Source organism: Pavona decussata, unplaced genomic scaffold, assembly GCF_977016875.1.
Source record: "Pavona decussata unplaced genomic scaffold, jaPavDecu1.1 SCAFFOLD_135, whole genome shotgun sequence".
Lineage (NCBI taxonomy): Eukaryota > Metazoa > Cnidaria > Anthozoa > Scleractinia > Agariciidae > Pavona > Pavona decussata.
The window spans coordinates 1,063,848-1,090,000 of NW_028145548.1; the positions used below are offsets into that span (position 1 = coordinate 1,063,848).

The window sequence follows — 26,153 nt, forward strand, 5'->3', positions numbered from 1 at the left end:
TGACTGTTTTTAAAGCCGGATTGTTTGAGCCAAAAATACTTGGAAATCAAGTGCTACAGCTACAAAGAAAATTCCTAAAGGTGAACTTTCGTTTCTTACAAGAAACAACAAGAGATTACTTGTGTCAAAAGCTTGGGACTTTGGGAAGTGGACGCTTAATGGAGGGTGGCCGCTTAATGGGTGGCCGCTTAATAGAGGTCGGACTGTAGTTTGCTCATGAATTAAAGTTGTATTTTCTCTTAATTACACTTATATAAAAAAAATCAACTTTTCTCGTTTTCTCTGTTTTCTATGCCAAGAAACAGGTAAATTGTGTCTTTGTTATGCTTACGGGTGAGTGTTTTTACGTCGGGTCGGGGCTGATTGTTTTACGAATGACCTCGATAGTTTAAAAAAAATTATGCCCTCTTTATTATAAACACGTAATCGCAATGAGTCCTTGTAGAATAAAGGACTTAATTTTCCCTTGCATTTTCGAAGTTTTCCCAATTGCCCTGATTTCCCAAATTGCCTCGTCGCTTCGCCACTCTGGCAATTTGGGAAAACTTTGAAAAAACGTATGAAAATCAATCTTTAATTCTACTCGGCCTCGTGCAATTTCATATACAAAGTGTGATGGGTTGTTATTACAAAGTACGACACCTTTTTTGTTGCAAAGTGGGACCATTATTACAAAGTAAGACAGAACACTCACACATCTCTTAGACTTTCTACTAATCACGTTCGTGGAAAGTTCGATGTCTTGTTCGGCCCCGAACAAATATATCTTACACCAGTTCGACAGGAATCGGAGACTTACTCAATCGATCAAATGCAATAATAAAATTATGTAAGAAGAATTTTGGTAGATACATAAGTATTTAATTTAGGACGCCCTGAGAGTAAGATTAAAGTCGGCGCCTGAATAAACAGCCCAATTTCTGTAGAACTAAAATGAATTGAGTTTGACACGCCAGAAAGGCGCCGCTTGGCCCTGTCTAATTGCTCCGAAATAATTAATTTCAGAGTTCAATATTGAAAGGCCTAACACATATTTACTAAATCAGCATGCAACCCGTTGTAACTGGCAATGAATGGCTTGTCGTCGTTAAGTCTGGTTAATTTTCACTCTCTCCGTGAGATGCATAGTCATATCGATATCATCTAGGAAACAGAAACGGAGTTTGATGATTTTCAGAGTCGCTGAAGAGTGACAATTAGTCACCTCCTGACTACTCTCTTAAAATAATTAAGGTGGACGTTTTCTGTTCACTTTTAATTCTTTTGCACTGCCTGAGAAATTTTCTTCAAATTTCTCCTCTCAAAGGACATGAGCATCGCCACATTGTATCTTCTTCTCACTGTCGTTCAATTTTCGTCGGGTAAGTTATAAACAAATAATATCAATGACATATCTGGACGTATAAATCCAAATAGAACGGTTAGCTGGAATTTGGCAATTTTTCTTCACGATCACTTATTTGTAAACAATGGTCATTGCAGAAATTAGCTTAATGGAAGGGAAAAGTGACGTAACGAGCTAACATTACAAAGAAAACTACAAATTCCTCTCTTTTTGTCTTACTTAACCTCTAAACTGAATAGTACAGCAATACATTACAAACTGTTCTTTAAAGTTTCATTTATTATGGAAAACGATGGCACTGATAATCACGGCTGATGTATAATGTTTTGTAAACGCATGCGATATTCGGCTTTTCTTGGTTGCCTTTGCCTACCCTTTCTTTGAAATTTTCACCCCTGCAAATCCTGTTAGCTGAGAAGTAAGTAACTTGTTTATTTGAAATGAAATTTAAAATGAAACAAAAACTGCAGGTGGATTTCTCCGCTCTGTGTACTTTCAGCGACGAAAAACCTCAGCATCTTACTCATTCCATAATGTGCCACAAACTTGGAAATAGATATGAGACGACTGCTGATTTAATTTTAAAATTCATTTATTTACTTTCAGGACAACCTGCTGAATGTAGAGGTTATAAGACCCTCAGTCAGACGCCGACCGTTCAACAAGCTTCAACAATGTCTCAATATATAAATGCGATCGCCCGCATCTGCGACAAGGATGGTATCGTATCGCCGGGGAGGCTGGTGACCACATCCCAGAAAAATGCGTTCCCAAGAGACACTGCGGTACTAGCGCTCCTGGTTGGCTTGATGGTAAGCATCCGACTGTTCAGGAAGGACGGGTGACTAGAAAAGTTTGTTGTCACTGGAACTCAGGTTGCTGTTACTGGGAAAATAACATTACGATTCGAAACTGTGGTAGCAATTATGTGTACTACTTGAGGAGTCCTCCAACGTGTGATTTGCGTTACTGCGCTGAAAGGGCCGGTGAGTATTTAGCTATTTATCCTAAACATGGACACTTTTGTACACGTACTGGTTAATGTAGGCTGCGAGCTGTCCTACTTTTTTCCTCAGATCACTCGCACAAAGCGACGGTAAAATTATGTAAATTAGAAAAAAATTGAACACGCGATCCTGACAGAACTTAATCTATGGTTAAACAAGTCAATATAATTAAAATGTTTCGTTCAAAATGTTCTTTATCGCTTGGTGTCAATTTTTTACTGCATATTTATACAAAAAAAAGATGTAGGTTCAAGAGATTGTCGATCATTTGGTCAAGTCAACCGTCGGATCAGTATAAGGTAGTGGCCTCAAATCAGTACGCACTGCCACTACTAACTTATCTGATGTGGACTCAAGTATCGATAGGGAGGCAAGAAAGATTGTTTCTGAAAACGGTGGAAACCATCCTCGAGGTTCATCGGCGCAGATGAACGTATCTGGGAAATGTGGTGGGAGAGGGATGAAATCGGTTGAGGGAGAATATAAGAACACATAGATTCGAGACAGCTGTTAAGCAGCTCTCTAATCCCGATCCAGCCATGGAAGCGGTAAGGTGCTTTGAAGCGAAGGCAGTGCGGACTGGGCGCCACTCTATCATCAAGGATGCCCAGAAATATGTACAAGAGTGGGTCTTGAACACAAACTAGATTTCCCAGACAAGGTGTGCTATACTGCAGATGGACACGAAGTGCGCATAGCAACAATCAAGAACTGCCTTACCAAGGCACATTAGCAATAATTGCGAGATAAAGATAAGGGGGAGAGAGAGGGAGAAGTGGATAGTAAAGCTGACAAAAAGCCGATGGGAGAATGATAGCCTAAAGGTTGAAATTCAATGGTGAATAGTCCTTTTTTATGAAAATTCAATTTTTGATAGAAGCAAATTCACTGGAAAATTTTAAGGATTAAATTTGTAGGCCCTACCATGATGGCAAAACGTTGGTTGGACAAATGCTATTAATAATTACATTGTCGCGCCAAGTTCGCTTCAAATGATGTAATTTGCATGATCTGTCTTGACATAGTTCCCTTGAAAATGGAGTCATGATCACTCCGAAACGTCGGCTTTTGTCGTCAGTTTTTGCTGTTATATGCTTGAGCCTATCTCTTTCAATACCAATTATTAATAATTAATAACTATTATTGATAATTAATAATTAAATATTTATTCTCGGTGGACTGGACATGCATGATAAATTCACCAAAATTAACATTGCCTTAACCTCTGTCGATATTAGTCTGCCCTTAGTGACGATGATAATGATTAGACCAAACGATCAAATCACGAATTATAAACGAGTAAATATTCAATCAACACTTCAAATTGCCTTTCATTTTCAAAATTAGTTTTAAAGGAAACCTCCAATCTTGAAATAAATTAACGTTAAATCGTTGAAAATGCAGTCTAATTTTAAATTTCGTTGTAAAACATGGAAATAATATTTCTGAATCGGACAAAACATAATTTGATTATCGCCATTTTTTCATTTTAAATTTCCCGCGCGCCGCCATCTTGGATTTCATGACGTAATATGGTTGCTCTATTGTCTCACACAAAACATTTTTCGCTTACTAACAATAGCGGCAACCATATGACGTCATAAAATCCAACATGGTGGCGCCCAAGAAATTTAAAATCGAAAATAGGCGATAATCATATCAAATTTTTAACGCACTTGAATGTTACTTCTACTTTTAAAATTAAAATTAACAATTTAGACATTATTTCCCCGACAATTTCCCATCAGTTTGTTGTCGGAGTGGAGGTTCCCTTTAAAATAAGAACAAACTATACAGAACCGACTGAGATCAGGGTACGAGATTAGCTAACCCTAAACATGACTGGCATTAACGTTTTTTAGTTAAAATTTATTAAATTTCGAGTTACATGTCGTTGGTAATTAAGCCCGAAGTAGGAAACAATTAAAAACAGTACCTGCAATGTCCAGTGTAATTGGCCGACAAAATCAGGACTACAACGTTAATATAAAGTTACGAGGGAGAAAGTCCCATTGTATTTACCCTGTTTATTAAACAGATAACATTTCATTCAAGTACAATACGGACTGAAATTAGTTGCCTTTTAGCGCACAGAAACACGATAGTCGACAATTTTAATTTTATTCAATCATATTTATATTCATACATTCCATGCTTTATGTTGCAGCTACAAACACGAAACAACTTCAAGTACAACTGTCATGCAAAGGAGAATTGTCAGTTTTTGACAGACACACTGGTAAGCTTGTGGTGTTTTCAAACAGTGCAGCAAATATTTCTTCAAATTACACTCTCAGTCCGGGTTCCCCAGTCCTGGCCGTGAGATGTCGTAATAAGAAAAGCAAGCCTTGGATCATTGGAAGTGCAAGCAATGGACTGGTTACTGACACACGATGGAAATGCTTCAGTCTTCCAAAACACGATAATATGAAAGACTTGTCTTGGGCTACTGACGACTTTGACAATAGTCACTGGGCCCAGGCCGTCTCAAACTTCTCCAAACGGGAGAAGGTCCCGGATATAATTGACGAAACATTGTGGATATCAACCGCTGATCAGGATCATACGAAGTTGTTCTGTAGGCGCAAGCTTTCTGAGGTGGCTCTTAAACAATCGAGAGACTAAAACCATAAGACTAAAACCATATGTTGTATTCTTATTGCGTTCGACGTAGAAGAACACACTCCTAATTGCGTTTGGATTCGAGATTGTATGAGACAGTCAATCAACGAATGAATGAATGGATCTTGGGACGCGTATCTGGCATCCTCGCAGATTTTAAAGGGGCGGATGACATCACCACCGATTTGGCAAAGGAGAGAGAGCCTGGGATTGTCATCATTAAACGCACTCCCTAATCTTTATCATTGCAAGTTATGCCATTTTATTGGTGGAATGAAAAGAAAAATTGTAGTTGTTGTTCCTATAATTTACACATTGGTAAGATTTGTCACAATTGACCTCCATATAGTTTCTGTTTACCTCTATAGCTTCCTCTCAGTACAGTTTACAAGAAGGTCGAAAGGGAAAAGAAGAAACAAACTGATTAATCACTGATTTGCAATTACAACATCAAAAAAGAAAAAAATGTGAAAAAGTAAGCTTAGAATTTTCTTGTCACTTGGTTTTCGTATAAAAGATGGATTGACGACTTGAAAGAATGCCTGTTGACATGCAACAGTTTTATATTATTTTGCACCTCTCGGTGGAAATAGCGAAACTTCTTTTAGCTACACAAAACTTTGATTCTTATTCCTTTCAACAGGGGTTTTTCAAGCGACACTTGACGACGTAGATCATGGTCTCTCCAAGCGTCCTCGGTCTCAACACAAGGTCAATGACGTCATGCAGTGTTTTAAAAAGTGCCAAGTTGACTCCCAGTGCCTGTCGTTCAACTTTGAGTATTCTTCGTCATTACCCACAAAGACGTGCGAGTTGAATAGGGTAACTAAAGACGAGGATCCTAAGAATTTCATCAAGAGACCTGGTTACACGTATTATGAGAATGTAGAATGAAAGTTAACTAAAGGGAAAGCTTTCAAGCTAAAATTAAAATAATAATGCGATAATGTCAACATGGTATGTTAAAACGATTTGTGTTGTGCGTGATCACGTTACTCAGGCTGTACAATGTGATCTTGAGACGAATAATTAAGGTTAATGCTATGATCGGAGAGCAAAAAGGACCCTAAAAGTTTTATACGCCCAAAATAAAGTTGAAGTGAAATCCGAAATTGAGAGAAACCGAAACTTCTATTTAAATTAGTACAGCTAGTTTGGGAAAATGGAAAAAGGAATTGCAAAATAAGAAATAGCAAAGGAGTCATAATGTCCTCAATGCAATCACCGTCCATCCCGAGGAAATTTCTTAAAATTGTCCGACACACTTGGCTTAGCAACCATGCTTAGCCATTAACACAGATATCACAATTTTTTGCAGTATCATTTTGATGTCTTTAGCACTGCCGTATAGCCCTTCAAAGGTGGTTTTTTTTTTTTACAGAGTGCAGAATGAAGAGGATGAAGTTCCGGAAAAGATGGTCCATTATATTAAACAAGGATTCCGTTACAGAATGCAGAAACAGGAGTTCCTGCGGCAAATACCATGCAACGGTGTTAAATACGTGAAACAGAATGAAAACTAAAATTTTGCAATAATTAAAGTCGAAATTTCCTGAATGCCAGACATGCTTCAATTAGTGTTGCTGACTTTCTGAAGGTGAATTGAGCTGACTATTGTCTGGGATCTCAGAAATAAAACAATAAAACAGCCAATTTTATTACGATGAACCTTCTCAATCCCGGTGGTTTTATTCTTTAAGAAGAGGGAAAACTGAATGAATGCATCTAAAGTTACATAATCAGGTGAGGTTGATATTAGTAATTTCTTTGAAAAACTGTAAACATATATCTATAAAAAATTATAATAATAATCGTGGAAATATAGGCGCCCATTTATGAGTCTTTACTTATCTATCGGGTAAGATCTAATTTGGGAAGTTCAATTAATATCTGAGGAGGAAATGAATGAGAGATGTATTTGAGTTAATTTGTTTTTGCGAAACAGTGCGTGCATGTATTAAATTCTTTGAAGAAAAAAAATAGGTAACGTTAATCTGTCAGTCGGCGTGTTGATCATTCTCACAGTATATTCATCAAGCTGTTTGAGATGTTTTTCGCTCTGGGAAAGAACTGAGCATGTTTACTTTGCAGTTTCTGTTCTTCATCATTTTGCTTTCTTCAGGTACGTATACCAGCATATAGTCACGAACTAGAAGAACTCATGTCAACTGAGCTTTGTTTTGAAGCTATTTAACAAAATTGTCCAAAAAGGAAATGTATCCGCACATCACTCCTTTTGCGAGCCTTCATTTTCGAAGTAAGAAATGGAATGGAGTTGACACTAAGCAAGGGACGTTGAAGTCAGCTGTTGCACTTTATTTAGAAAAGACATCCTTTGGTCTCACATTGCCACTTCATTGTTTCGATTATTTTAAAAAACGGGGTTGGGAGCCGCTTTAGTCAGTTCAGACGCGTACTAATTTAATTTGAATGTGTTGTATGATTATGTTTCAGCAAAACTCACCAAAAAACTTCAAGTACAGTTAACGTGTAACGGACAATTGGCAGTTTATGACAGAACAAATAACAAACTTGTTTCCTCAATGAGCCTCGTAAACATTTCCTCAAATTTCACTATTCACCCGGGAACCCAAGTCCTGGCCGTGAGATGTCGTAATTACCACAGCAAGCCGTGGATTATAGGAAGTGCAAGCAATGGACTCGTTACCGACAAACGATGGAAATGCTTCAGTCTTCCAAAACACGAGGTTCAAAAAGGCAACCGTTGGGCTAAAGACGGCTTCGATGACAGTCATTGGGCCCGGGCCGTCGCGATCTATTCCAATCGTCAAGATAGTCCTTGGGGAAAGGTCCCAGATATTAGCGATGAAGCGTTCTGGATATCAACAGCTGATGAAAAGCATTCTAGGCTGTTCTGCAGGAGTATGCTATCTGATCTTCTTCAAAAGCAGTCGACGTATTTACCAAGAGGTATTTTGTTGGTCTTTTACTGCCGAGGTTGTATCATAACAACATTAAACCTTCATTTAAAGTGCAAAAAAAAAAAAAAAAAAAAAAAAAAAAAAAAAAAAAAAAACGAGCCGAATTTTGTTTTGATTTTCTCGCTTTGAAATGAGATGCTCTCCATTTTGTATATTTTTTATCATTATCTTTTAAAGGAAACCTCCACTCTTAAATAAATTAACGTTAAATTGTTGTAAACACAATCTAATTTCAAATTTCGTTGGAAAACCTGGAAATAATACTTCTGTGTCGGACAAAACAGAATTTGATTATCACCTGTTTTTCATTTTAAATTTCCCGGCGCTGCATTCTTGGATTTCTATTCAGTTTCTATTCACCTCTATAGCTTCCTATCAGTACAGTTTACAAGAAGGTCGAGAGGGAAAAGGAGAAAAACCTGATCGATCACTGATTTGCAAGTAGACCATCAAAAAATGTGAAAAAGTAAGCTTTCAATTGTCTTGAAACTTCGTTTCCGTATAGAAGATGGAGTGACGATCTAGAAGAATGTCTGTTGACATGCAAAAGTTTAGCATTATTTTTCACCTCTCGGTGGAAATAGCGAAACTTCTTTTAGCTACACAAAAGTCTGATCTTTATTCCTTTCAGCAGGGGTTTTTCAAGCGACACTTGACGACGTAGATCACGGTCTCTCCAGGCGTCCTCGGTCTCAACACAAGGTCAATGACGTCATGCAGTGTTTTAAAAAGTGCCAAGTTGACTCCCAGTGCCTGTCGTTCAACTTTGAGTATTCTTCGTCATTACCCACAAAGACGTGCGAATTGAATAGCGAAACTAAAGACGAGGATCCTACGAATTTCATCAAGAGGCCTGGTTACACGTATTATGAGAATGTAGTATGAAAGTTGACTAAAGTAAAAGCTTTCAAGCTAAAATTACAATAATAATGCCATTATGTCAACACGGAACGAAATAAAACACAGTTTCAGTATGTTTAAACGATTTGCGTTGTGTGTGATCATGTGACTTAGGCTTTACAATGTGATCTTGAGACCGATAATTAAGGTTAATGCTATGATCGGTGCACAAAAAAAGGACCCAAAAAGTTTTATTCGACTAAAATAAAGTTTGAAGTGAAATCCTAAATTAGAAGAGAAACCGAAACTTCTATTTAAATTAATGTAGCTAGTTTGGGAAAATGGAAAACAAATTTCAAAATAAGAAACAACAAAGGAGTCATAATTTTCTTAATCGCCGACCATCCCCAGGAAATTTCTTGAAATTGTCCGAAACACTTGGCTTAGTAACGGTGGTTAGCCATTTGAACAGATATCACAATTCTAATGTCTTTAACACTGCCGTATAGCCCTTCAAAGGTGGTTTGTTTTTACAGAGTGCAGAATGAAGAGGATGAAGTTCCGGAAAAGATGGTCCATTATAGTGAACAAGGATTCCGCCACAGAATGCAGAAACAGGAGTTCCTGCGGCAAATTAACATGCCACGGTGTTAAATACGTGAAACAGAATGAAAACTAAAATTTTGCAATAATTAAAATCGAAATTTCCTGAATGCCACACATGCTTCAATTAGTGTTGCTGACTTTCTGAAGACACCTATAGACTTAATCCTCCACATGGAAATGAAAATGTCAAAACACTACTGAATGTCACGTCACACATTTCCTTTATTAAAAAAAAAAAAAAGAACATTAATTCCTACGTGAGTATGCCGAAATTCTATTTAAATATAATTGAATTTTCACAAACGGAATATAAAATTTCCTCAAAGGTAATGAAGTGCAAAAACTGTGTCAACATCACCAACACCAGAATGATCCACCTGGCACAGCAAAACCTTGTTTGATGGTTACGGTGATTGTATCGCTAACATTATATACAGGATTTAGGAGTTTTTCAACCTGCGAAACCTTTAAAACGACCTGATGTACGTTTACATCCAGTTTGAACTTGTTTTAGCCGCAAACATTACATAAATTAGTTTGTCCTAGCGAAAAATGTAAATCGAAGAAAATATAGCAGCATCGAATGGAAGGCTCAACAAGAGCAGTAAAAGTGTATTATTACAACCGATTTAAAAAGTTGACTCCTTAATTCCGAATGGACCCTTTGACGCGTACCATTTGATTTTCCAATTGCAGAGGATTTTTAGGTTTTCCGTGTCAATGGTAAGTTCCTCTCACCTCAAGAACCCCACCACAGAAAAAGAGACTACGCTTTCGTAATTTGAGCTAGAAGAGCATTAAAATAAATCTTGCTAATTTTACATTAAGAAAAAAAAAAAAACTAAATTGAGCTAACTGTTGTCTGGGATCTCAGAAATAAAGCAACGAAACAGCCAATTTTATTACGGTGAGCCTTCTCAATCCCAATGGTTTTAGTTTTTAAGAAGAGGGAAAACTGAATGATCGCATCTAGACTTATGATCAGGTGAGGTTGATATTAGTAATTTCTCTGAAGAACTGTAAACATATATCTACAAAAAATTATAATAATAATTGTGGATATATAGGCGCTCATTTATGAGTCATGTTGGGTGTCTTAACTTATCTATCGGGTAAAATCTAATTTGGGAAGTTCAACCAATGTCTGTGGAGGAAATCAATGAGAGGTGTTTGTGAGCTCATTTTTTTTGCGAAACAGTGCGTGTATGTATTAAATCCTTTGAAGAAAAAAAAATAGGTCACGTTAATCTGTCAGTCGGCGTGTTAATCATTCTCACAGTATATATTCATTCAGCTGTTTGAGATGTTTCGTTCTGGGAAAGAACTGAACGTGTTTACTTTGCAGTTTCTGTTCTTCATCATTTTGCTTTCTTCGGGTACGTATACTGGCATATGGTCACAAACTACAAGAACTTATGTCAACTGAGCTTTGTTCTTTTTTGGAAGCTATTTAACAAAATTGTCCCAAACGAAAATGTATCCACACATCAATCCTTTTGCGAGCCTTCACTTTCAAAGTAAGAAATGGAATTGAGTTGACACTAAGCTAGGGAAGTTGAAGTCAGCTGTTGCACTTTATTTAGAAAAGACATCTTTTGGTCTCACATTGCCACTTTATTGTTTCGATTATTTTAAAAAGCGTAGTCAGGAGCCTCTTTAGTCAGTTCACACTCGTAAAAATTTAATTTCAATGTGTTGCATGATTATATATGTTTCAGCAAAACTCACCAAAAAACTTGAAGTGCAGTTGACGTGTAACGGACGTCTGGCAGTTTATGACAGAACAAATCACAAACTTGTTTCGTCAAAGAGCCTGGTAAACATTTCCTCAAATTTCACTATTCACCCGGGAACCCAAGTCCTGGCCGTGAGATGTCGTAATTACCACAGCAAGCCGTGGATTATAGGAAGTGCAAGCAATGGACTCGTTACCGACAAACGATGGAAATGCTTCAGCCTTCCAAAACATGAGATTCTAAAAGGCAATCGTTGGGCTAAAGACGGCTACGATGACAGTCATTGGGCCCAGGCCGTAGCGATCTATTCCAATCGACAAGATAGTCCTTGGGGAAAGGTCCCGGATATTAGCGATGAAGCGTTCTGGATATCAACAGCTGATGAAAAGCATTCTAGGCTGTTCTGCAGGAGTATGCTATCTGATCTTCTTCAAAAGCAGTCGACGTATTTACCAAGAGGTATTTTGTTGGTCTTTTACTGTCGAGGTTGTATCACAACAACATTAAACCTTCATTTAAAGTGAAAAAAAACAAACAAACAAACAAACAAACAAACAAACACAAAAAAAAACAAACAAAAAAAAAACAAGCCGAAGTTTGATTTGATCTTCTCACATTGAGATGAGATGCTCTCCTTTTGTTTATACTTGGCGTTGTTTCTTATTATCAAAGGTGTTAAACCTCAGTCAAAGTAATTTTGGTAACCCTGAAATTTTTGTTGTGTGTTGACAGAGATGTTTCAAGTGGCACTCGTTGGCTTAGGCTACGCCTTCTCCAGTCTCTCTCGGTCTCATCACGAGGTCAGTGACGTCATGCAGTGTTTCAGGAAGTGTCGGGATGATCCCCAGTGCTCCCGTTCAACTTTAAATACAATTTAGAATTACTCACAATGATGTGTGAGCTGAACGGCGTTACTATAGGCCCGGATCCAAAAACTTACGTCAAGAGGCCTGGTTGCATGTATTATGAGAAAGTTGATAATCACTGAACAAAGAGTAAAAACCGTTCGAATTGGTTCAAAGTTCATCAACAACAATAAATAAAGATCGAAATGGATTAAAAGTGTTAATGTTACGAGAACAAACTATATTCAAAAAAATATTATAATAAGCTACCAAAATTGTATTGCTATGGTAACATGAAGTCACGTGAGCAATCAACTATTATACCAAATCATTGCCAGATAAATTTTTAAAAGTCGGAAAGTTTGCCATTATATTAACACAATCTTGTCCGTCAGAGGGGCGGTTTCTGCTGTGGCGACTTTGAACGTTTATAACTTTTTGTCTTGAAACTTCGTGAGTGTTTCAGGAATTTTTTTCACGAAACCATTTTATTGGGTAGGTTTTTTCACTTTCAAAAAGTGTTTCTAAAATTAGATGACACACCTCTTTAAGTAGCAAAGTCTGGGTAGCTAAGTTTCAATCCCCTAATTACCGGAACATCTCTGTGTGTGTTACGTAAATGGTTGTGGTTAAGTTCTAAAAAAAAACAAATATTAGTCACATTTAGGCGCCGGTGGCCTGTGACTTCAGTTGATTCACTTTTCGACCCAGCTCAGCTGACCCAGGTAAGTCAAGGTAAGTCCAGCGAGGTCTTGTTATGGCAACGCAGGTGAAACAAAGATCGAACTGTTCAGTTCAAGGTGTTTGGAAAATAATTAATAATAAGCTGAAATCAAATATAACTAAACATGACCGTGAAGGTGTTGTGAGTGAAGGATGTGTTCAATTATTCGCCCATAGCTATTGCCGGATCCAATTCCATCGAATTTCTGCTGTAAAAAAAGAGATGAGGGTTTTTACACTGTTTTCATTGCTGTCCTTAATTTCATTTTCTTCTGGTAAGTAATTTGATTCAAGTAGTCAGTAGGCTATAATTGAAACATCAAAATGTTTTCAAAAATTAAGACAAACTACTGAATCAGTAGTTGTTGAGACAAAATACAGAAAATAAGAGAGGAAGAAGGGAAGAAACTAAGACGGCAGCGTGGTCGAGTGGTTAGGGCGTTAGTCCCGCTCTGACCGCTAGCTGGAGTTGTTTCTCCATAACTGCCTCCTGCCAGTTGGGATTTTTAACCATGTCATTTTATATTATTTATTATTTCAATTTATATTATTTCTTTATATGAAGTTCAATGCGCGGCCCCACTAGCACTTATACTATAAACACTGTCGAGGGTAAACAAAGGTTATTCATTTTGAAAAGAGAGATCTAGTTGCGAAGACGATCATTTATCTCGGTAATCAGAAATATTTCGGTAAGGCTTTTCCCCTTAAATTCGTTTGTCTTCAATTTTGAGTCGATCGATAAGTGCAAAGACTTCCAAAAAAAAAAAATAATATTAAACAGAGGAGACTGATAATAGGAGACTAACTGCAATTATGGAGAATATACTTAAAGGGTTGTCCTGGTAATGAAATCCTCACAGTTAGTTTTCGGGCCTTTTAACATAATCGTCTTGCTTTCAATCCCACGGATCTTAAACAGAATTTGCATCTCCTAGATTTTTGATAACAGTTTTTCTTTGAAGAGCACTTTCAACATTCTGAAGGTGGCCAGAGCTTGCTCGCTTATACAACACTGTACACAGTCAATGTTAGCCAAGTAGATAATAAAAGAGAGGTGTTTTAGCGTGGATGCTGTCAAAAACAGTATAGTACGTATTGCAGGTGCATAGGTCAGTGGAATTAGACGGCTTACAGCAAAAGTTTTGTATGCATAGACTTTAATTTTAGAAATGAGTGTATTCATATTGCAGTTTCTTTTACTCCTCTCTCTTCGAGTTATAGAACTGGTAAGCTATTAAAACAAAAATGGCTTGAACAAATTTTAGAACATTTTAATCTCCATTAACGTTTTTTCCGTTTAAATTTCGAATAAAAAAAAAAACAAATGGATCAAATATACTTGCGAGGTTGAAGGCAATCAACCCCATTGTTAAATTTTATTATCCTGTCCCTTAGTCCAATTCAAATTATCAATTACTTTAATGAACGCGGCGGAACCCTATTAAAAGTACTCAAGCCACCGTTTCAATGGATGGCAGGATTGAATTTATTTCTTAATCAAAAACTGACACAGAGCGAACGTTTATTCGGGTTACCTAACTTTATGTGGTGGGCATATTTAAAATTAATTACCATTGAGCGCTTTCATAACGCGAAATTTCATTAAATCTTGAACCAGCAGGCCACTGTTTCAATTTTGACTTTCATCGTGTCTTAGAAAAAATCAGTAAAGAATTTGATGTGCGCTAAACGCGTAACGGTCAATTGTCATTTTACGACACGCAAAGTGGTAAGCTAGCATTTACAAACAACACAGCAAAAAATTCTTCAAAATACACTCTCAATCCGGGAACCCAAGTGCTGGTTGTGAGATGACGTATAGTTACTAAGGGAAGCAATAGGAAGTATGAGCTATGGAATCGTTACCAACAATCGATGGAAGTGCTGAAGTCTACCAAAGAAGAACCATTTACACCGCAATAGTCATTGGATTGAGCCTTCCAACGGCTTCGACGATAGTAACTTAAGTCAAGGTATACACATATCAAAGTGTTTACTTTGGTGTAACTGCTTCACCATCCTGTTTGTCTTTAACCCTTTCTTACCAGACTCTTGGATAGCCTCCTCCTCAGTCTTACTTACAGTCTCCTCTACTAACTCTTTTAAGAGTTAAAAAAAAGCTTAAAGAGCTTTTTAAAGCTCTTTAAGAGCTTAAAAGCGGCCTCCTCGTCCAACTCATTCAAAGCATCCTCACCTGAGCTTAACTCTTGGCCACTTTTTGCTTTTAAGCTAGATGCCACGCCCTCCATATTGTAAGCTAAGCCTGTGTGAAAACGAATTTTCCTGTAGGCGTTTCGCTGATTTGCCAGTAAACTCGGAATTGATAATTTCAACTCCACTAATGTTACTCTTGTGCTTGATGGAATCGAAAACCTAGTTCGGCTACTTCTCCGTTGAGGGAAGCTGTCCCAGAAGGAGATTTACCCTCTGATGGTTTTATTCTTTTTATTTCTTTTAGGGGCATCGCAGAGCTCGCACGCTCTCAAATGCTCGCAAAGACCATTCGATACCCCTTCTTTTGCTCCTTCTTTTTTTCCCGGACTGTGGAGCTTTCCTCTTGCCAGAAGAAAACTTCGTTGACAGTTTTTTCAGCACGAGTTTTTTTCAGATTATTTGACGCTTTTTGAAGTTCTCGCTCTTGATCTTCCAGAAAATATTTAAGCTCACACCGGCAAAGGACATTTCGCTTGCTGTCGTTGTGTGATTACAAATCGGCTGCCGAATTTAAAGTGTTCTTTGCATTAGTCAAGCCGGACTCATACTTTGGAACAGCTCTGCTCCTACAGCCGTCCACACCTGCATTGAACTTGTTGATGTTTTGACTGATGGTACGCCCCACTTTTCATTTCTCAGCAGGTTGTGTTCTCTATCTTTGTATTTAACTTCCCGAGCGCATTTGCTGTTGTTCAATGAGATACTGCTTGAAACCTGCGCATGCCTGTTTGCTACAACAAATAAATCTGCTGAGTAACACTGTTAAAAGACTTCAAACTCTCGCAGGGAATATGGGTCATGGGTTGGGAAAAAATATTTTTCGCATGGCTTCTTTTCCAGCAGATTCGTTCCTCAGGACTTGTAGCTGCTCGTAATGTAAAAATATCAAACAAAAAAAAATCGGCACCTTTCGTTTCTTGGGAGCACTTGGGACCGTATTAAAGTACCACCATACAGATGGTAAATATACCTCTAATATAATAGCACTGCCTTTGGTGGTGGCTAGTAGGGGATCATAAAAGTTGTCACTATCCTTGAGGGGGCATTACTGAAACGCTATAACGCCCTATGGAGGACCAGACGAATGTCACTTTGTCTGACAAAAAAAAATCATCCGACACCCTTTCCAGGCGATAAATATTACTGGTCCCTAATGATTGCAAATTAAAGTCATTATCTCCTAGAAGCCATTGACTTGAGACAACAGTTCCATCTTCTGCTAATTAACATGCTTAAACTAAAGTACTTTCCTCATGGAAAATAAGGTGGTGGAGCAAGAAAACAACTCACAATGATTTATGAAACCATTAGCAATGAGTAGTTAATGTACAACTGATGTACAGATGTTTTCTATGGTCTCTCCTCTGTGCTTTTGAACCAGTTGTATCGATCGAGTTTCTCCTGGAATAAGACATGAGGATTTTTACAATGATGCTTTCTTTACTTCTCCTTGCTTTATTTTCCTGCGGTGAGTGATTTTTGCAAGTCGTCAGTAATCCATAGCGCTACTGTAAAAAAAAAAAAAAAAGCGAAGAAAAGGAATTTTCAGCGAGTTGACGTACAGTTTTCAACTAAATATTATAAAAATACAACTGTAGCCTTCTATGTAAGTAGTGTTTGTTGGATGGATGGCCTTTGGGCATTCAAACACCAAATAAAAGTCTTCCACTGCTTCGCTTTTTTTTATACCTCGATCGGCAATACTCCTTCATTTACTTTATAGTAATTGTTGAAAAATAAAATTCATGAGACAAAGAAAACGAGAGAAATAGTTGCCGTATTTATACAAGAGGGCGCAGAATTTTAGTTTTTCCAGGAATTCAGTTCTTCGGTCATCTCTCTTTTTCCTTTTTTTGCTGTCGTTTCGATTTAGTGTAGTGTTTGTCGGTTAGAGGAGAATATTGAAAGTGTGACAAAGGAGGAGTAGCTGCATATGCATTAATGAGCTTCATTTTGCAACAAGTCATAATGTAATTCTCACAGTTTAATTTACCTTCTGGATTGCTTTCGGTGCTATTGCTTTCTCCGCAGAATTTGGCATCACTTTATATCACGTTGATTCTCGCCAGGCCTTCTTCGTACAGGAGGAGTTTCATTATCTAAAGGTGTCCAGAGCTGGAACATACACAGTGTACGACGAATATGAATGCATCCGTAAATGCCTGGAGACGCCTTCATGCCTCTCTTTGAACCTAGCCGTATCCAAAGCAGCCAATGAAAAGCTTTGGTGCCAACTATTAACTTCTGACAAGAACAAGAACCCCAAGGAGTTCAGGGGGAGCAGAAATTCGCATTACTTCTACATTGAGGTGAGACCTTGAGAGCTAGGAATTGAAACTCCGATCGGTAAGCGAAATAAAAACAAGGCCAGCTCTTCATCTTTACCTTTACTTCTCGCTAAAGGTATTACATTAGGTAGTATTTGAGAGTACTGTATCTATCTTCAAAAGCACCACCGGACGGAGATGTTCAAGCCGTGCAGCGTGAATCGGGCACCGTAGGAGCGAGCTTGCTAGGGAGGAACGGGGGCATGCTTCCCCGGAAATGTTGAGATTGCACCAGCTGAAATATTATTTTCGATGTTTCTGAGATCAGAGAAGCAGTTTTCTACTGCTGGATTATAACTCTGGTCATTTCTTGAAATAATTAACAATTAGTGGAGGTAAATATCCATCACTTTCACCGACACTGAGGTGAACAATTGTTTTAGTATATACCACACAAGCTGAATAAGACGTGGATCAAAAATTACTTTATGTTTGACAATATACCGACAAATGGCGGGAAATTTTAAAATCTTGCGCGCCGCCGGGTAGGAAAATCCGTCTCGCTTTCTTGCAGACAAATAAAACTTCTGGAGACACTTGTTTAGTTGCTACGTGTCTTTTCTTTGATTGTTGTGTGAAATTTGTCCTGTTCTTGAAACCATACTGCAAAACATTAGATGTTTCATTACTTACATTGTAATTATAGTGCTCCACAGTTCTCGTAAACAATGCATCGCATTTATATTGTATTTTGCCTTAGAATATGAGGTTGAAAATATTAAACAACTTCCCATGTAATGCCGTCAAACCAAAATTTGTTGCCATTTTTGTATTTTTTGTAATAGCTGTCTCTTTTATCGAAATATTTTCCTCCTAAGTGACCGTGCCGAAACGGGAAGCCATCTTGTTTCTCTTCGGTTGCTCGGAGGTGAATAGTACTTGGCTAATCACCTCCGAGCTAGCCAATCAGCGCGCGCGAAAAGCACTATTCATTTGTGTGGTATACTGATACTAAGTGATGATAAACTATATTATACGGGAGACAGTGCTAGATAGCGAAATATTTTCAAGTTAATTGCATGTTCATTAGTCGATAGCGAATACTGTAAATCTGATGTCCCGGGACTTTGTGTTTCAAAGCCTTCACTGAAATATCAAACTAGTACTAGTTTGTTCATCAAGGTCCTCATCAGAAGCAAGGGTAGAATCATCACATCAAAGTATTGGACATCATATGGCAAGCAACCAAAGTTTTCGTCCGGCCTCCAGTCTCAAATTAAAACTCTGGATATTTTGCACTTAAAATCAAAAAAAGATCCGTTTCCTCCCCAAGTTGCAATATAGGCTATGACTTAAATTAATCAACGCTTATTCAAACCCCAAAGTCATGAGAATTAACGATATGATCACCAAAGGCGAATTTTCTCAAAAATATTGAAGGGCCGTAACCAGGATAAGCCATAGTGAAGATTTAAAACGTTTAAATCACGATTAAGACATTTTTGAAGATACATTAGCCTTCGACCGAAAGTTGAACATCTTCGTCTTTTTTCTTGATATTTCAAATACTTCTCCCCAGTAATTTTATAAGAAAAGTATCGTAACAAGAAGTGAGAATTTGGTCTTTGATATTAGAGGTAAAGGGTTAACATTTCAGCCCACTCTGGACATGGGAGTCATTTCAGCCCTTGAGAACATTTCAGAACTTAAAGTTAGAATTACTTTGGCCCTGAGTTAAGAGGTCAAATTCAAAATAGCATTATTTCTTACTCGCCAAATCGACTCATTTCAGTGTAACAAACATACCACGAAACAGACACGGAAACATTAAACAGTCGGTTAAAAATATTAATCAAACGTAGTTTGCTTTTATTTCAGAGTCCCTGCCTGGCTTCGCCGTGTGAAAACGGGGATACGTGTGTACCAATCTATGAATATCACACGTTTGAGTGTAATTGTAAAGATGGTTTCATCGGCAAATATTGCGAAATAGGTAAGGATGATATTCTGTTTAGCATATACTTCAAAGTAAACTGTTCAGAATGGCAACACTAAGCTTCCTTCCACTAAGCTTAGAATTTCTAATCGGAAGGCCTCATCCGCCTCAGAAGTTCGGGTTAAATTGTGAAGAAAAAGTAACGTTTTCTTTAGTATTTTATTACCCAAAACTTCCATCCATCAATCAATCAATCAATCAATCAATCAATCAATCAATCAATCAATCAATCAATTTTTTTTTTGGAATGTTGTCTGAATTATTGATTTTTTTCCTGAGATACGAATAAAAAAATCTACAAAAAGAGTATGTTATTCAGCAAACCGTGGAGGGTTGAACAATGCGTTATTTGCTTTCCAGTTGCAAATTCATGCCGGGACTTGTATGAAGTATATAAGTAAGTAATACTTATAATGGACTACCTTTTTTTATTGACATTTTAAGACATTTTTCTTGTTTTGGTTTGTTCTCCAACTTAGACCGTTTCTAGCATCTAATAGGTCAAGCGTGTGTCGGTTGGTTACCCTCCACTTGGACGCTAAACCAAATTCCCTTTGTTTGTATTATTTAACAGGTCGAATGTGAGTCAGGTGATTACCCTCATCTTGGACTCAAAACCAACTTCCGTATTGTGTCACATGGGAGAATTTGGATGTGGAGATGGAGGATGGACGCCGGTTATGAAGATTGACGGCAACAAGGTATACTTCTTGGGACTTTTACCACTCAATAAATGTACCTATTTTTCGGTTGGTGGGTTACTGAAGGCAAGAACCCTTAGATTGTGGCAATTGCAAACTGATTAGAAAATATAAACAAACGAACCAGAATGATGGATGATACACAAAATTAGAATAAATCAGAATTAAATTTTATTACCCTCGTTCCTAGGAGGTGCCCACCTAGTGTCTGTAACTTATCTTCCAAAATGACTTGAACATAGAGTTTAACGTTAACGTGAACGGCTGAGGTTTTACGGGGATGCATATAACTCAGTGCCAAAGGTAATGGTAGCCCCATTAGATCAATCAATCAATCAATCAATCAATCAATCAATCAATCAATCAATCAATCAATCAATCAATCAATCAATCAATCAATCAATCAATCAATCAATCAATCAATCAATCCATCAATTAATCAATCAATCAATCAATCAATCAATCAATCACTCGCTCACTCACTCACTCACTCAATCAATCAATCAATCAATCAATCAATTAATCAACCAATCAGCCAATCAATCAAATTTAATTATTAATATCAGAGCGTGAGATCATGTTGCCCTCTATATCCGAGCGAGAGGCTCATGTGTAAAACGCATGACAATAGGTATGAGTAACTAAACTTACAAAAAACAATAAAAAAACAAACAAATTTAAGACAATCCTTATACTTAAGTAAGATGAGACTATTAATTCCTTCTGTTTTCAAAGAGAAGTATTAAGAGACGGAGATTAATAAGATCAGCTTTCATTTTCGCTAACTTCATAGCCAACAATAAATCCGGGGGATAGGAATCTGGGGTCAGATTCGTGAAGCCATGCAAAGGTGAGATGTCTCCAATGAATAAATGTTTCTTAACAATAGTCCTGATTGTTGAACTAACAATAGACTATTGTGAATATAGCAATGCTAAAGGTACACCTTAACTTAGGACGGCTCCGTGAAATCTCACCCTTATTCCCTAAAATATTTGCGACTTAAAAATGACATAACAGATCACGTCAAACTTTGCTAGATATCCTTATTAGACACTCGAAAAGTATGACCTTGGAAAGGCGAAAACGACATTAGAAGTAATCCGCAGGCTGCTTTTTTTTTTTTTTTTTTCGGAATGCTGTCTGAATTATTAATTTTACCCTGAGATACGAATAAAATAATCTACAAAAAGAGTATGTTATTCAGCAAACCGTGGAGGGTTGAACAATGCGTTATTTGCTTTCCAGTTGCAAATTCATGCCGGGACTTGTATGAAGTATATAAGTAAGTAATACTTATAATGGACTACCTTTTTTATTGACATTTTAAGACATTTTTCTTGTTTTGGTTTGTTCTCCAACTTAGACTGTTTCTAGCATCTAATAGGTCAAGCGTGAGTCGAATTCCCCTTTTTTTGTATTATTTAAACAGGTCGAAGTAAGTCAGGTGATTACCCTCATCTTGGACTCAAAACCAACTTCCGTTTTGTGTCACATGGGAGATTTTGGTTGTGGAAATGGGGGATGGACGCCGGTCATGAAGATTGGTCATGGGTTGTGACACGTGGAAGACGCGGATTGGCTCTGAAAGTTCCTTGCAGACTAACTGTAACAAGGAAGGGTTCAATGTTCGTGGACGATCCAATTCTAAATCCAAAGCAAGAATTTGTGTTATTAGTAACGATCAAGACGACTGCCGTTCCTGTGACTCAAGAATCGGTTTTGGTATAGAAGGAGAACCTGATGTCGGTTGGTCACCCTCCACTTGGACCCAAAACCAATCGAATTCCCTTTTTTTGTATTATTTAACAGGTCGAAGTAAGTCAGGTGATTACCCTCATCTTGGACTCAAAACCAACTTCCGTATTGTGTCACATGGGAGATTTTGGTTGTGGAGATGGGGGATGGACGCGGTCATGAAGATTGACGGCAACAAGGTATCACTATATTTCTTGGGACTTTTACCACTCAGTAAATGTACATATTTTTCGCTTGATGGGTTGCTGAGGCAAGTACCCTTGGATTGCGACAATCGTAAACTGATTAAAAAAATGTAAGCAGACCAACAAGAATAATGGATGATACACAAAATTAGAATATATCAGAATTAAATTTTATTACCCTCGTTCCTAGGAGGTGCCCACCTAATAAAGCTTAACTTTGTAGTTAGTGTCTGTAACTTATCTTCCAAAATGACTTGAAAATAGTGTTTAACGTTAACGTGAACGGCTGATGAGATTCTTGAGGTTTTACGGGGATGCATATAACTCAGTGCCACAGGTTACGGTAGTCCCATTAGATGTAACTAATTGTCGTTTTTATTTGTTTGGGGTTTTGAATTTTTTTGCAGAAAACGTTTCACTTCGATTCCAATCTTTGGAGCAACAAGAAAACCTTCAACCTTCCAGGAGGAGAGAGTGGGTTCGACAATCAAGAAACAAAGTTACCAACCTACTGGAACACCCCCTTCTCCAAGATTTGCCTCGGTATGAAGATTGGCCAGCAGATCAACTTTGTTGTCATAAATAAGACTGCTAGCTCGTTGTATTCATTGATCGCCGACAGCAAATACCGCTCAACCTCACTGGGTCGTGACACGTGGAAGACGCTGACTGGCTCTGAAAGCTCCTTGCAGACTAACTGTAACAAGGAAGGGTTCAATGTTCGTGGAAGATCCAAATCTAAATCCAAAGCCAGAATTGGTATTATCAGTAATGATCAAGACGACTGCCGTTCCTGTGACTCAAGAATCGGTTTTGGTATAGAAGGAGAACCTGATGTCTCCAACACCTGTGGAAATGTGGCCGGTCATTATCCTGATAATGTGGATAAGACAATCAAGGCAATGGGATACATCTTGGTAGAGTAACAAACATCAAATGAAAGTACCAAGCTACGGCCCGTGGATCGTCTTATCCATATCTTAATAAACATGACTATTCGTATGTCCATATATTCATATATCTCAAGTAAATTAAGGCATTGATCTCGGTGATATAAACAGGAGGTTTGGAAAGTTAAAATTGTGTGTTACATATTTTATTGTAAATCATGGTTTGCACTAACTGGGAGTTATATCTTGAAAACGTAAATTACGATCATCTGAGTGATTGTAGTCTGGAGAGAGACTGTTGAAGTGTCCGTTGATCTATTGTCTTTAAAATTAGTCGGTTTGTCTATTGTTTGTCTGTATTGTTGATGTCATCAATGAGTTGTTTATAAGGTGCAGCTAGTTGGGATTTTTTAACAAATTCAATATTAAATAAACAATAGACATTAAATTGAGCAACTGGAATAGTTTTTTTTTTGGAATGGAGTAAAAGGGCAGGTGGTTGTTTCCAACGTTGGGCTCATTGGCGTTTTAATTGTTCTAAGTTAGTAAACCAGCTTTCCAGCGTGATTCGTTCATAGTAATTTTTACTGTAGGTAAATCACTCGGCAGAGTTCCAAACGATTTTATGGCTCGTTTGTAAATGGTGTTCAGTCGATGTTACTGTTGGTTTCACCATTTCTAAACCCTTGTTTGTGTTCAGTCAGTCGTAAGTTCAAATTTTTGCCAGTCTCACCAATATATGTGGCCTGGCAGTCCCAACATTTGATTTGATCTTCAGTAAAAGTTATTTTACCAGTGTACTGAAACCATATTGTAGTGTCCTTGACCACGGATGTCGACGATGATGGTTGCAACTGAAAAAAAAATGTTGTTTTTTTGTCTTTCCCTTGTGTCTGGGAAAAATTGATATGGCATGTTCTCCCTTTGAAAAAAAAAATACTTGATGCTTGATATCGGTTTCTCTTCATGTTTTAGGGGCATTTGGCAAAGGAGAAAATTTGAGTATTATTAAAATGCAGCTTGGACAAAAAACCTGAAAACCCCGGCAACATAGCCCGTTTAAGATAGAACACGAGATTGTCAACAAAGAATATGTTGGTGGAATGTGAGTCTTAAAAGCTCCCTTAAAATACTATGAGCTACAGGAGACTGGTATATATGAATGAATGAGAATGATGTATTATAATTCTAGAAAGTGACACATGCAGGCATACTCGGAAAAAAGATTCATTCATTCACCGGGTTGGAAATATACCATCACATTTATTTCATCTACCAAACGTTCGACATTCAAATCCTAGCAGTATGCAGGATGTTTGACCCATGAACCTAGTTTAATGGCCTTAGCTCCCACGAGTGTCCTGTAGCTCAGTGGTAGAGCATCCGAACTAGTAATCGGAAGGTCTTAGGTTCGACTCCTGATAGGAGCACTCGGATTTATTTTTTCCGAGTATGCCTGTGTCACTTTCTAGAATAATACGTCATTCTCAAACTAACAGTTTCTTGTTAAATAATAGACTGAACAACATAAGACGAGGCTGATGTAACCTGCATAGCAGTCATTTCAGAGAGCACTCAAAGCGAGCACAAATAAGGGCGTATAGACTATTTAACTGTTCAAAACTGGCATAAGAAGAATCTCAATGTTAATGCTAATGTCCTAATTGCCGAAAACATTGCCACAGGCAATACGTCACTCCGGAAAGTGTTGCTTATGGCAGCTGCAAGTTTTGTGATAGAGGAATCGCGTATTTTATTATGTTTGCTCCCTACAATGACTGCTACTCAAGTCACAGTGGACAAAAACATTTTATTTATTTTGCAATAATTCTCTTTCAATATGTACACATCTACGTTACACTGAATAATTTCACGAAAGTCAAAGACTACATAATTCCGTTTCTAGTTGCATAACACTAGATTAATGACCTCTGCGATGCCGGAGCAGTGCTATAGGTCATATTGTGAGTTCGTAATATACCCGTGAAGGATGAATAAATAAATGTAAATATATGAAAAATATATTTGAACCGCGGATGAAAGATCAAATAGAAGAAAGAACCTCGCAGTTACTTCGTAACTTAAGCAGTTGCGCAAAGAAAGCCTGAAAAAAAAATTCTGCCTTGAACACGATTCGAACCCATGACCCGGCTGAAGTGCCGGAGCATGCGATGCCGGAGCAGTGTTCTACCAAGTAAGGCCTGGGGCAAACGTCGAATCTTAGTCGAACTTAATTCGTCGAACCTATTAATTTTGAAATAGGCACATGAATGGTGCGACGTTTGCCGCAATTAAGTTCGACTCAAATTAATTGGTTCGACTTCAGCATAAGTTCGACTTGCCAAGTCGGATAATGCGACAGTGGTTCGGCGTTACAGCAAACGCCGTTCTAAACACGCGCTGAACTCAATTCATAAATCATGCAAATTACAAAATAATCGATTCAAATGTGATGGACTGCGCAAAAGTCACAAAAATACCGACTCCCCCATCTGCCAAACGCTATTTCCCCCCCTGACGAGCATGCGCTGTACAAAGACAATTTCGCGACCAGAAATGGCTATCGAAAGTCATTGCTGACATCGCACAGCGTGATGGAAATGTGTTTTTCGTGTTTCATGAACTTTAAATATAAATGATTGAAATGCGAATTGCCTATTTGCAATAAATGCTCAGTGTTTGAGTTTTTTTTTATTTTTCGCAATTAATTGCCAAAGAAAAGCCCGGTGAGCACTGTATTTCGGCATTTCGCTAGCAAGTCCTAGCAATAACTAGCCGCACATCGAGTGAATAGGGACCTTACGAATGCAAGACGGTGACGCCAACGCAAACGTCATTTGAAAGTATAACTTTATTTCATTTGTGCTACATCGCGAATATTTTAACTCATTCAACTTGTATACACAAACGACAAACTAGCCAGGAACCAAATTGGTAGGAGTACCGTTCAAGTAATGGAAGAGAATCAATAATTCACTCCCGTGGGTTCACGTTCTCAACTAAACCTTGAATTTGGTCATTTCACGTTGTTGTTTTGCAGAGGACGACAAAGAAATGTACCAAAATTTAAAACGCACGTGCAGAGCGATTGTTTTTGCTCATTAAGCTTTTTGTGTTGTGGCGTTGTCGTCGCCGTCGCCGTGGTGTTTTCGTAAGGTCCCTAATAGCACGGGGACACGTGCTTATTCCCGTGTTTCACGCAGTGCAACTTGAGAATTAGGGTCTACGCAGGTTCGACATTTGCTACCACACTGGAATTAGGTCGACTCTTTGTCGAACCTATTTTTAATAAATTCGACGCGACTTAGATTCGACGTTTGCCCTAGGCCTAAGATATCAAGCCAACTACCAGCTTGTCATCTTTTGAGTTCGTAATATACACGTGAAAGATGAATAAATAAATGTAAATATATCAAACATATATTTGAACTGCAGATGAAAGATCAAATAGAAGAAAGATCCTCGTAGTTACT

At 37.9% G+C, this 26,153-nt stretch overlaps 2 protein-coding genes across 4 annotated transcripts; both read left to right on the plus strand.

Moving 5' to 3' along the window:
- Positions 1 to 7,348: 7,348 nt before the first annotated feature.
- LOC146467544 (uncharacterized) lies at positions 7,349 to 8,839 on the plus strand. 2 transcript variants are annotated; one of them, XM_085125860.1, is made up of 2 exons: positions 7,349 to 7,905; positions 8,548 to 8,839. In XM_085125860.1, exons 1-2 carry the CDS (start codon positions 7,518 to 7,520, stop codon positions 8,799 to 8,801), a joined length of 642 nt encoding a protein of 213 aa, XP_084981986.1. In that variant the 5' UTR covers positions 7,349 to 7,517; the 3' UTR covers positions 8,802 to 8,839. The 2 variants fall into 2 exon arrangements, with proteins under 2 accessions (XP_084981986.1, XP_084981987.1); XM_085125861.1 differs by having other exon boundaries at positions 8,551 to 8,839.
- A 10,945-nt stretch (positions 8,840 to 19,784) lies between these two features.
- Positions 19,785 to 22,716, plus strand: LOC146467545 (putative skeletal organic matrix protein 5). 2 transcript variants are annotated; one of them, XM_085125863.1, is made up of 2 exons: positions 19,785 to 19,847; positions 22,198 to 22,716. In XM_085125863.1, exons 1-2 carry the CDS (start codon positions 19,785 to 19,787, stop codon positions 22,714 to 22,716), a joined length of 582 nt encoding a protein of 193 aa, XP_084981989.1. The 2 variants fall into 2 exon arrangements, with proteins under 2 accessions (XP_084981989.1, XP_084981990.1); XM_085125864.1 differs by lacking the exon at positions 19,785 to 19,847 and adding an exon at positions 21,749 to 21,784.
- Positions 22,717 to 26,153: the final 3,437 nt, after the last annotated feature.

Bases quoted from the DNA above. Each gene is read 5' to 3' on its own strand.
- LOC146467544 (XM_085125860.1), top strand. From the start codon at position 7,518: ATGAGCCTCGTAAACATTTCCTCAAATTTCACTATTCACCCGGGAACC. The intron at 7,906-8,547 runs GTATTTTGTTGG...TATTCCTTTCAG, and splicing joins GTCGACGTATTTACCAAGAG to CAGGGGTTTTTCAAGCGACA.
- LOC146467545 (XM_085125863.1), top strand. From the start codon at position 19,785: ATGGGAGAATTTGGATGTGGAGATGGAGGATGGACGCCGGTTATGAAG. The intron at 19,848-22,197 runs GTATACTTCTTG...ATTTTTTTGCAG, and splicing joins TGAAGATTGACGGCAACAAG to AAAACGTTTCACTTCGATTC.